Below are 11,711 nucleotides of genomic sequence, written 5' to 3'. Positions count from 1 at the left end.
ATCCTCCTGCCTCAGTCTCCCAAGTCGCTGGGATTCACACCGAACCCAGCTATTTTTATTTTTATATTTTGCAGTATCAGGCATTGAACCCAGAACCATGTGCATGCTAGACATGCACTCAACCTCTTCTACTACAGAGCTACACTCCATGCCCTTCTCCCTACTTTGTTTATATCTTTGGCATTTTCTCTAAAATAAAAAGTTAAACAAGTAAAAGTTTCTAAGTACAGCTTGATGTTCAGTCAGACTTAGAATCAGTGAGCGCTCAGATGATTGCTTTGCAGGGTCAGCCAGCTTGTGGCAGCCACAGAAGGGAAGGAGGGTCAGCCTTCTGGGGTTGGGTGTGCCAGCAAACAACATGCTGTTACAGAAGCAGCTGACAACCTCACACATGAGCTGACCACACTGAACAAAGAGATGGCAAGTCTGAACCTGGACTAAATGTCAAATCGTACATGCTGTGTAGATGTTTAATTGGTCAAAAATGGCTCCCAGAACTGTGTAGATGTTTCTTTGTTCAGAACTGGCCCCCAGAACTGCGCCCCTGCAAGCCACCTTTCTGCTTGTTTATGCCAGCACATGTGATGACTGGAGAGTTGTCCAGCCACCTCACCAACTGCCCCAGCAAAGGGCCAACACCATAGCTGAGCAGCAGAGGATGTCTGAAAAAACAGATGGATGTACGGAAACAGAGGCCTTTCCTGGTGAAAGGAGCAGAAGTGGAGGGATTCAAGGAAACCATCTGTCCTGGCCACGAGGGACCAGTTGTTCCTCTGCCTGCCCCGCAGCTCACTTTTCCCACCTAGACAGTGAGGCTGGTAAAACTCTACTTGTTGTATTGGCACATACCAATAGTCCCAGCCACTCAGTAGGTTGAGGCAGATGAATTGCCAGTTCCAGGTCACCCTCCACCCTCCAAGACCCTGTCTCAAAATAAAAATTAAAAAGTGTGTGTCGGGGGTTGTGGTAGAGTGCTTGCCTAGCATGTGTGAGGCACTGGTGGCGATCCTCAGTACCACATTTAAAAAAAAAATACTATAAAGGTATTGTATCCATCTACAAAAAAAATTTTAATTTTTAAAAAGGGTTGGGGATGCAACTCACAGATAAACCATCCCTGTGTATAATCCCCTCTACAGGGGCTGGGGATGTGGCTCAAGCGGTAGCGCGCTCGCCTGGCATGCGTGCGACCCGGGTTTGATCCTCAGCACCACATACCAACAAAGATGTTGTGTCCGCCGAGAACTAAAAAATAAATATTAAAAATTCTCTCTCTCTCTCTCTCTCTCTCTCTCTCTCTCTCTCTCTCTCTCTCTCCTCTCTCACTCTCTCTTTAAAAAAAATCCCCTCTACAAAAGAAGAAGAAGAAAAGGAGGAGGAGGAGGAGGAGGAGGAGGAGGAGGAGGAGGAGGAGGAGACAAGAGAAACTACCCTGTAGGTTATTGTGAATAAAATATCAAACTGGTAACACAGCTTGGGCACACAGTCACATCAGCTGCTCTCATCATCACCATTATCATGTGCCCTTGCTCCATGAATGAAGAGGATGCAGCAGCCTCCCAAGGGCCAAGTGCAACAAATTCTTTGGCACCCTTGCTGGGGACTGGTGGTACAGGGAGAGGAGCCAGCACAGAGTTGTGGTGGTCAGAAAGTGCTCAGTTCATCTGCCAGATCAGCAGCAGGCAAGTGCAGACTGCTGTGAGGAGGAAGAGGAGGAGGAGAGAAGGAAAGCAACCATGAGGAGAATGGAGAGTTTCCAGCAAAAAAATTTTAAGCAGGGTGTGGAGAGGATTCCCCATATCCCTGTTTCTAGAGAAGGCAGGTCACTAGAGAGTGTTTGGATTTGGTGAACCTCTGCAAGATCTGTCTCCATCCAGGGAACTGATATACAGTTCAGGGGGCCATCTGAATCCCAGGACATATACAGTTCGGGGGGGCATCTGAATCCCAGGACACCTCCCAGAATCTTGCTGGAAGCAGCTCCTGCACCATGGAACACACACTGCCTGCTGATGGTGAAAGCTCAAGGATTCAGGATAACATGTAGACCAATCTTAGGACATAGGCTCCAAGTCTGTGTGCTACACTCATCTGGTCTCCAGAAGCAGCCCAGTCAGACACTTCAAGCCTATTAGGCACCACATGTGCTTTTGCCCTGGAGACCTTGTATGCATCCTCAATATTGGCTGAAACAGGTGGTGCCCATCTGTAGCAGGAGCTATGTGGTACATAAGGGACTTGAACTGTTGGACAGAGAGGCTAGTGAGGGTACAGGATAGAAAGATGGGGGTTGGGGAGAAGGTTACGGAGAAGGTTGGGTGAAAGCAGGAAATGAAGATAGGTTTGTGGTTTTTGCACTTCTCCTAGCAAGATAAACACTGAATGCCTTTTTGAGGAAGAAAGATGTGCTATCACTACAGGAAGGGTGGCCCCAGCTTTGTGATTGGAGGATGTGTGTCCCCAATGGCCAAGCTGTCTTCAGTTTGGAAGACTGTTGTTTCTTGGGAATTTCACTGTCAGTTATTATGGGAGCAGATCAAGAGGAATACCAAGGAAGAGGCAGGGGCAGCAGGCGACTCCAGGACCAAGCCATGGGGGTCCTCAGATGTTGATGACCATCATCTGGGGAACACTGGATAGCAAGTAAGCCCCCATTTCCACCCACCCCTGCACCTGAGCATGTTAAGTGGCCTGTAAACCTATAACTCAGCCTGAGTTTAACTTCTCAGAATATTCCTTTTTTTTCTTTTACTTTCTTTTCTTCTTTCTTTTCTTTTTTTTTTAAACTGGTGACTGAGTCCTGGGGCACTCAACCACTGAGTCACATCCCCAGCCCTATTTTGTATTTTATTTAGATATAGGGTCTCACTGAGTTGCTTAGCACCTTGCATTTGCTGAGGCTGGCTTTGATCCTCCTGCCTCAGCCTCCTAAATCACTGGGATTACAGGCGTGCATCACCACGCTTGGCTTTATACCCAGTTCTTGAGGTTAATACTACTGACAGGAACAGAATATATTCAATAGGTATTGAGTTCAGCGTGACCCTATGGGGTTGTGTTAGTTAGCTCTTTGTTGCTGTGACAATATACTGGAGAAAATTATTTAAAAACAAGAAAATATTTATTTTGGTTCATGGTTTCAGAGATTTCATTTCATAGTCACTTGGCCCTATCACATTGGTCCTATGGGAAGCAGAACTTCATGGTAGAAGCAAAGGCAGAAGAGAATGTGCTCAGGAAGCAGAGACAGAGAGAAAGAGAGAAATGCTATTTTCATGTATTTATTTACTTATTTGTTAGTACCAGGGATTTAACCCAGGGGTACTGTCCCACTGAGCCACATCTACAACCCCTTTTTTAAAAAAAAAAATATTTATTTTTTGTTTAGACACAATACCTTATTTTGCTTATTTAATTATTTTTATGTGGTGTTGAGAATCGAACCCAGGGCCTTGCACATGCTAGGCGAGCACTCTACCACTGAGCCACAACCCCAGCACCCCCCCAACCCTTTTTATTTGTTATTTTTGAGACCTGGTCTTGCTAAATTGATTAGGGTCTCACTAAGTTGTCAAGGCTGACCTAGAACCTGCAATGCTCCTGCCTAAGACTCCCTTTCTGCCCCTATTCAGTGGCATTACAGGTGTGCTGCCATCACATCCGGACTTTCCATCATATTCTTGCAATATACTGGAAATCAGCATAGTGGTTAGATCTGCTACAACAAGAAGTTGAAGAAGAAACCTCTTTCTACCACTGACTTGTCTGCCTTTCTCTTGTTTCATAGGTGAGCAATTGGAGAAGTTGCTCACTTATCCCTTCATAGTGTGGCAAAATTTTCTATCCTGGGCCTGCCTCAATAGCCCCAGCAGTTGGAAGCTGAGAGTATGGCATGTTCCAAGGCCCTTTGGTGGAAGGCAGTATAACTGACACAGAGTTTAGAACGCAAAGGGTTTGTGCTGTTTGCTGAGTTTGGAGAGGCTGGAGGGAAGTGATTCCTCAGGACTTGAAAGCCAAAGGAAATATTTTGGTATAGTCTAAGAGCAATGGGAATCTGCAAAAGAATTTTAGGCAGGAGGATGACCCTTTTTTATTTGCTTGCTTGTTTGTTATTGGTGCTGGGATGCAACTCAGGGGTTAAGCATGTGCTCTACTACTGAGCTATACTTCCATCGCTTAAATTAGATTTTTAAAAGAGGGATAGGTAGTAAGGTGCAGTGGCACATACCTATAATCCAGCAGCTTGGGAGGTTGAGAGAGGAGGATTGTAAATTCAAAGCCAGTCTCACCAACCTAGTGAGATTCTGTCTCTAAAGAAAAAAAGAAAGAAAGAGAGAGAGAAAGAAAGAAAGAGAAAGAAAGAAAGAAAATATATAATATAAATATGTATGTATATGGGCTTTGGATATGTGGCTCAGTGGTAAAGCACCCCTGGGTTTAATCCCTGGTACGAAGAAGAAGAAAAATGAGAAGAAGAAGGAGAAGGAGAACGAGAAAAGAAAGAAAGAAATGGTATGGCTTTTCTGTGGGAAATGGAATTGAGGCAAGGAGACCATGAGGAATAGAGCTATAAAGATGGCCTCAACTGGGGGGAAAGGAGAAGGTACAGAGAAGGGGCACTTGGGAGATATTTCAATGTTGAGGCAGTAGGATGTGTTTGAGCATGGGGATTGAACCCAGGGGTACTCTACCACTGAGCTACACCCAAGCCCTTTATATTTTTAATTTAAGATGAAATATTGCTAAGTTGCAGAGGCTGACCTTGAATTTACCATTCTCCTGCCTTAACCTCCTCAGTAGCTAGGACTACAGGCATGCACCACCATGCCCCTGAACCAGCAGGATTAGGAAATGCTATGATTGGTTAAAGGGGAGATAGTGAGGAGGCAACAGAGATTAACACTTAGGGTCAGCTCTGGAGTCAGGCCCTGCACAATTGATTGGCATTCCTCCTAGACAGGAGGCACTGGGAAACATCAAGTGCATAGTACCTAAAACACCTCCACCTTGGAAACACTTCCTCCTGGTAGCTTGGAACCTCCACCCCTTAGGAGAAGTTTACTCATTTCCTTTTTAGAGGGCCTTCTTGCATCAGTCCTCATGCACTGATCACCTGAGAATGTTTCAAAAAATGGAGCAACTCCAGAGAGTGTCAGTATTTAGAGCAGAATCTTGAGAGTCTGAGGGCAAGGAACAGGAGAAGGTCTTTGGGGATGGAGTTTGGACCAAGCTCTCAAGTGATGGGATTTCAACAAGAATGCACACCGTTGGGGCTGGGGACGTGGCTCAAGCGGTAGCGCGCTCGCCTGCCGTGCGTGCGACCCGGGTTTGATCCTCAGCACCACATACCAACAAAGATGTTGTGTCCGCCGAGAACTAAAAAATAAATATTAAAAATTCTCTCTCTCTCTCTCTCTCTCTCTCTCTCTCTCTCTCTCTCTCTCCCCTCCCCTCTTACTCTCTCTTTAAAAAAAAAAAAAAGAATGCACACCGCTTTGACATGTGTGTATCTGTGCACATGTATATAGCTGGAAGCTTCCTGGAGGAAGCAGCCTGGGTGAGGAACCAGGGTAGAAATAGGGTGGGGCTCTCCAGGAAATGAAGAGAACTAAGCAGAACCATTAAAACCTCAAGATAAAACTGGGGTAGACACAGATCCCATGTGCCAGGCTTTCCCTTAGGACTCATGCTTTCAACCTGACTTCCTCATTCAGGTAGGAGGGATCCTGGCCAGCAGGTCAGCCAGCAGCTCTTGAAGGAAGGTGCTGGAGTGGGAGCTCTGCTGCCTTGGAAATTACTTCATTTCCTTCCATCCAAATAGCTGAGTCCCGGACCCACCCTAGATGCTTGCTTAGTCCTCATCCCAAATGTACCTCCCTATGAGTCCTGGGCAGGTACAAAAATCTCCTTAGGAGGAAGCCCTTTCCTGAAGCTGCATGAGGATAATAGGGAGGGATGTTCCTGATAGTTTTCAGTTGCTGGCTACAGTCCCCAGGGGATGGACCTGGGGTTATGACTGGTAGGGAAGAGAGATCCAGAGACTACCTATCCCCTTCCCTACACACCACCTACCTGACCCAGCACTGGAAATCCAGAGCCCAAAGTACCGTGGTCACAGAGACACATCCAGCATTCCAGGTGTCCTAGGAAGGGTGCAGGCGGTAGCTGATGCGCTGTGGACTCTAAAGATCTCTATGGGGACGCTCTCTGGGAGAACTACCCCAGTCTCTGCTTAGAGAGTAAGCCCTAGAGGCAATAGGGGTGTTGTCAAACCTTCTGGGTCAACCCTTGGGAGGAGTGCAGTGTCAGGTAGCAGTGAGGGACTTAGGAAGACTGCGATGGGAGGCAAGTAGGTGAATAGGTCCTCCTAGCCCGCGGGGGCACCCTTTGCCGGGGGTGGGGGTGAGGGGAGGGAGGTGGCAGGGCGGGAAGGCAGTGGAGGCCCCTGGCGGTTGTGCTGCCACTTGGTGATATTCGGTGTCGCCATCTCGGAGTCTCTTGACTCAAATTCCACTCCTCGCGGGGCCACGACGCTGGTTGGCCTGAATCAAGAGTCGAGACCCAATCGTCGCCTTTTCCCTCTTGCAGGCTCTTGAGATGGTCACCTCTGCTTTGCGCAACATGCAGCCTGAGGGCCTCGAGGGTCTCCACGTGCTCTGCCCGTGGCCTCTGCTGCGTTCGTTTTTTCTGCCCCTGCTGCTGCTGCTTCTGCCACCAAACCCTGTAACCAGCACTGAGATCACTCCCGGTACCACCGACACCCCGACCACTCTAGACGCCCCCAACTCTGGGACCACGCCAGTCACCACCAGCACCTCAGGCCTGCGAGGGCGCGCACTGGCCCTAATGCGGGACTTCCCGCTGGTGGACGGGTAAGTAAGTGCCACACGGGGGCGAGTGGGGCAGAGCGCACCCCTAGGCCAGGAAAGGTTCCGAGCATGCAAGGTTAGCGAGGAGGCCCCCTCACACCTAATGTGGATGCCCACTCTCCAACTTTTCTGGGTGCCCTGCTCTCCTCTACCATTTGCCCTCTGGTGAGAAACCCCCAGCCCAGGCCTCAAGAGACCTCAATATAGTCTGGTAGGGTGAAGGACACCCCCTCCTCCAGATCCCTGCCTTGCCTGGAAGCCTAAAGGGCCCACCCATCTGTCCCTGACCTGACCTTGCCTTGATGTCCCTCCAGCCACAACGATCTGCCCCTGATCCTGAGGCAGTTTCACAAGAATGGACTAAAGGATGTCAACCTGCACAATTTCAGTGATGGCCAGACCAGCCTGGACAGGCTTAGAGATGGCCTCGTGGGTGCTCAGGTATCACAGGGACACTCAGGCTACCACAACATGGCTTTTGGGACTTTGGGGAGGAGAGGCAGCTCCAGAGATCCCAAGTTTGTCATGTGGGTACTCAGTTACTATAGCAACTCAAGAAGTGCCATGATGCATGTTGGGTGGAGGGTTGTATATCTCATCCCAGCTACTGAGGAGGCTGAGGCAAGAGGATCACAAGTTCAAGGCCAGCATAAGCAACTTAGAGAGACCTGGTCTCAAAATAAAAAGTAAAAAGGACTGAGAATGTAGCTCAATGCTAAAGATCCCCTGGGTTTAATCTTCAATACCAGAAAAAAAAAGTGTTAAGATGTGGAATCAGGGTCTGCAGGGGCTACGGTGAGCCAGTTTGATTGGTATGAAGGTACCACAGAAGGACAGAAGGAACAGTGCATTCTGTGTGGCCTCTGGGCCCACCAAGTGTTGTGTTAGCCATGGAGGCCCAAGGAGCTCCAAAGTAGCCCTTGCCCAAAACAACCCCTGACCTTCCCCCCAGTTCTGGTCAGCCTATGTTCCATGCCAGACCCAAGACCAGGATGCTGTGCGTCTCACACTGGAGCAGATTGACCTCATTCATCGCATGTGTGCTTCCTATTCTGAGTTGGAGCTTGTGACCTCTGTGAAAGGTAGGTGAAGTAATAGGTGATGTTAGGGAATTGATTGAGCTACTTTAACTCCTAAAAGTAATCACCTGATCTCTCTCCCACCAGCTCTGAACAGCACCAAGAAATTGGCCTGCCTCATTGGTGTGGAGGGTGGCCACTCACTGGACAACAGCCTCTCCATCTTGCGTACTTTCTATGTGCTGGGAGTACGCTACCTGACGCTCACCCACACCTGCAACACACCCTGGTAAGCACAGTACAGACGGTAGAGGTCTGTCTTCCCCAGGTCACACCAAGAGCCCAGAGCAAACTTTACCCCTAGGAGCTGGCATTGACCCTGGAATGGGGAGGGAATCTGGTATCGTGGGGTTCACAGAGCAAGACTAGACCCCAGCAGGGCTCTCCCTCTGCCAGATACAACCCATCCTGGGTCCTTGGTTTTTCTTCAGGGAGTTGCAAGGTACAGAGTTTAGTAGAGGCTCTAGTTTCTTGTGACTGAAACATGGCCACCAGTCAGACTATCTCTTGGTAATCCTGCAGGGCAGAGAGCTCATCTAAGGATATCCACTTCTTCTACAGCAATGTCAGCGGTCTAACCAGCTTTGGTGAGGTAAGGACCCCAGTTCATACTCCACCCCACACAAATGTACATGCCCCATCTTTCCCTACAGACAAATGCAGGCATGCATGCACCCTTGACACTTGCCTTCCTACCTGTACCTGCAGAAGGTGATAGCAGAAATGAATCGCTTGGGCATGATGGTAGACTTGTCTCATGTCTCTGACGCTGTGGCCCGGAAGGTTCTGGAATTGTCACGGGCACCTGTTATATTCTCCCACTCTGCTGCCAGGAGTGTGTGCAAGAGTGATCGGAATGTTCCTGATGATATTCTGCAGCTTCTGGTGAGAAACTACCCCGGCCTTGGAATCTAAAACAAGAGGTTTGAACCAGGAGCCCTTGATCCCTCAGATTCCTCAGACCCTGGGCTGAACCACAGACCCATAGTCCATAGCCCTTGAACTCTTGAACAGGGTGGGGGACTTTTAGGTCATAAATATTCCTTGACCCCTTAACCTCAGAGCCAAGACATGCCCACCCAAACCATGGCTAAGATTCTCCTATTCACAAAAACCAGAGAGGTGAAGTCTCTCTGGTTTCTGAAGCCAGAGCTGGACAGCTTCCTCATAGGGGCTAGAGGGTGGGCAGGCATGCTGTTGTGCCAGGGATCAAGCTGAGTGTCCATTTGACCATCCTTGCAGAAGAAGAATGGTGGCATTGTGATGGTGACCTTTTCTATAGGCGTGCTACAGTGCAACCTGTTAGCCAACGTGTCCACTGTAGCAGGTGAGTTTGCCCCCAACACTTCTAGGCTCTCTCTTTTTTGTGGGTGCTGGGGATAGAACCCCAGTGTACTTTACCATTGAGTTACATCCCCAGTCCTTTTTCGTTTTTGAGACAGGATCTCACTAAATTGCTAAGGCTGACCTTAAACTTGCATGCCTCTGCTTCAGTGTTCAGAGTTGCTGGGATTACAGGCATATGACATCACACCTTGTACTCCCCAGGTTCTCTAAACAGCTCTGATTTGGACCTGAGGCTCTGAGGGTACCTTGGCATGGCCCCAGTGGTTTGGCTAAAATTCCCCAATGTCTACCTTGGTGCTTTGAAGAACCACAGCCAGAGTCCATGCTGATATGCTGATGGATATAAGGGAGGTGGTCAGACATAGACCTAGGTGCCCACCATCTGCACATCTGAGGGATACCAAAACACTGTTCCTGCCTCTGCTTAGGTCTTCGGGATCTTTGTCAAGTGTTCTCTTTGTCCCTTTCTTATACTCCATACCCCTGGAAAGGTGCACCTAATAGGTTCTCAAGGAGACTAGAGGCAGGGTGAATCTAGATGAGAAATGGCCTAAATGGCTTCACTCAAAACCTGAAGTCCAATCTAGAGCCAGCTGGGATCAGTTGATAAAATCTCAGGGCCTTCAGGAACCTGTATACTACAAGTTAAAGACTACAAGAAGAGGATCAGCAGAGTCTAGCTCTATGGGCACCCCTGCCCTGGAAGCTTCACACTGCAGACTCTCTATCTCCCCAGATCACTTTGACCACATCAAGGCAGTCATTGGATCCAAGTTCATTGGGATTGGTGGAGACTATGATGGTGCCAGCCAGTGAGTACTTTCCAGTGGCTTTTCTGTGGGACCTTTACAGTCACTATGCCTACCACATCATGTTCCTCATGGCCTCTAGGCCTTGCCCACCTCACATCTACCCACTCTTCATTCCCAGGGTCTGCTTCCTGGACCCCACTGACTGTTTTCAGCCCAATGACCCTATTCTAAAGTGTCATATTTGGCTAAACTCCCAGAGAGCTCATCTACTCAGCACATGCACCCACCCCCACCTCTACAAATCCACTCCCTCTGAGTGGACTATCAGCAAGGTCTCGAATGGGCTGGCCATCTTCTCTGCCCAGTTCTGGTTCTGGGAAGTTTTTCTTCTTTTTAAATGGAAGGGACACATGCAGATCTTTTTTTTAATTTTTATTTATTTATTTTTTAGTTGTAGATGGACATAATACCTTTATTTTATTTATTTATTTTTATGTGGTGCTGAGGCTAGAACCCAGTGCCTCACACATGCTAGGCAAGCACTTTACCATTGAGCTACAACCCCAGCCCCAATCATACAAATCTTAATCATACAGTTCAGTGGGATTTGGCAAATACTCAAATATTCCTCTAAGGGATGAAGAGTGGGGCAAATCTCTGTTGCCAACTCCTCACTGCCCATATCTAATCAGAGCTGGAGTGCAGTGACCTAGGACACATAGGGCTAGGATTCTGAGGCCTTTCTGCTGGTGGCCATACAGATTCCCTCAGGGGCTGGAGGATGTGTCCACATACCCACTGCTGATAGAGGAGTTGCTGAATCGGGGCTGGAGTGACGAAGAGCTTCAAGGTGTCCTTCGAGGAAATCTGCTGCGGGTCTTTGGAGAAGTAGAACAGGTATGCTGAGCTGGGTAAGGAGTGGTCCAGGGTTCTGAAAATGTATTAGGGGGGTCTGGGGGAGTTGCTAACCACCAACTTCCATATCTAGGTACAGGAGGAAAGCAAGTGGCAAAGCCCCCTGGAGGACAGTATCCCAGATGAACAGGTGGGCAGCCCATGCCGATCCATCCTCTCAAGACTGCGTCAGAAACAATATCTGGCTCCAGACCAGAAACTAACCAAGATCCCCACACGTCAAACACCCAGATTATCACGCAAGTGGTCACTCTCAAAATCTTCCTCCTTCAAGGTCCCAGGTCTCACAGTTGTTGCCACCTTCCCAGTCCTCATTCTATGGCTCTAGTGACCCAGTTAGTCCTGCCAGATTTTACTCTGGCAGCTTGGATACCCCAGAGCACCCCCACTTTGGGAAGGCACAAACATTTCCTGGAAATAAATATTTTGGACATGGAATCGCATGTGAGTGTCCTCTGTGGTAGTCTAGTGGCATAGGCTCCCTGGGCTGATGATCATTAGGGTACCCTGCATTTCAGTCACCAGTTGCTCAAGGAATGCCTGTTGGTAGTAGCCTGAGGTGACTGAGGGGGTTGAGCTCAGTACTAGATAGTGGGCAGATCTTGCTCAGGAGGGTGGACCCTATTCCAGGTTTCCTCTGAGTAGCTCATCTCTATGGACATGTGAATCCACTGACCACCCCTAGAGGATCTCTTAGGAAATTCTGCTTCAGATTCTCAAGAAGGGAACCGGCCTGGATCATGAATGAT

General features: G+C 48.6%; 1 protein-coding gene across 2 annotated transcripts; it reads left to right on the top strand.

The window, feature by feature from the left end:
- The first annotated feature begins 2,480 nt into the window (after positions 1 to 2,480).
- On the top strand, positions 2,481 to 11,371 carry LOC308637962 (dipeptidase 2-like). Of its 2 annotated transcripts, none has more exons than XM_081274851.1 (11): positions 2,481 to 2,643; positions 6,589 to 6,872; positions 7,184 to 7,310; positions 7,849 to 7,951; positions 8,036 to 8,177; positions 8,471 to 8,540; positions 8,657 to 8,833; positions 9,191 to 9,275; positions 10,032 to 10,107; positions 10,809 to 10,944; positions 11,036 to 11,371. In XM_081274851.1, exons 2-11 carry the CDS (start codon positions 6,598 to 6,600, stop codon positions 11,288 to 11,290), a joined length of 1,446 nt encoding a protein of 481 aa, XP_081130977.1. In that variant the 5' UTR covers positions 2,481 to 2,643; positions 6,589 to 6,597; the 3' UTR covers positions 11,291 to 11,371. The 2 variants fall into 2 exon arrangements, with proteins under 2 accessions (XP_081130977.1, XP_081130976.1); XM_081274850.1 differs by having other exon boundaries at positions 2,482 to 2,643; positions 7,822 to 7,951.
- Positions 11,372 to 11,711: the final 340 nt, after the last annotated feature.

The sequence above is a fragment of the Spermophilus citellus genome, assembly GCF_964194105.1.
Source record: "Spermophilus citellus genome assembly, chromosome: 18".
Lineage (NCBI taxonomy): Eukaryota > Metazoa > Chordata > Mammalia > Rodentia > Sciuridae > Spermophilus > Spermophilus citellus.
The sequence above is the reverse complement of the archived record's forward strand: the minus strand, read 5'-3'. Positions and strand labels throughout refer to the sequence as shown.

Bases quoted from the DNA above. Each gene is read 5' to 3' on its own strand.
- LOC308637962 (XM_081274850.1), top strand. From the start codon at position 6,598: ATGGTCACCTCTGCTTTGCGCAACATGCAGCCTGAGGGCCTCGAGGGT. The intron at 8,178-8,470 runs GTAAGCACAGTA...GTAATCCTGCAG, and splicing joins CACACCTGCAACACACCCTG to GGCAGAGAGCTCATCTAAGG. The intron at 10,108-10,808 runs GTGAGTACTTTC...GTGGCCATACAG, and splicing joins GACTATGATGGTGCCAGCCA to ATTCCCTCAGGGGCTGGAGG.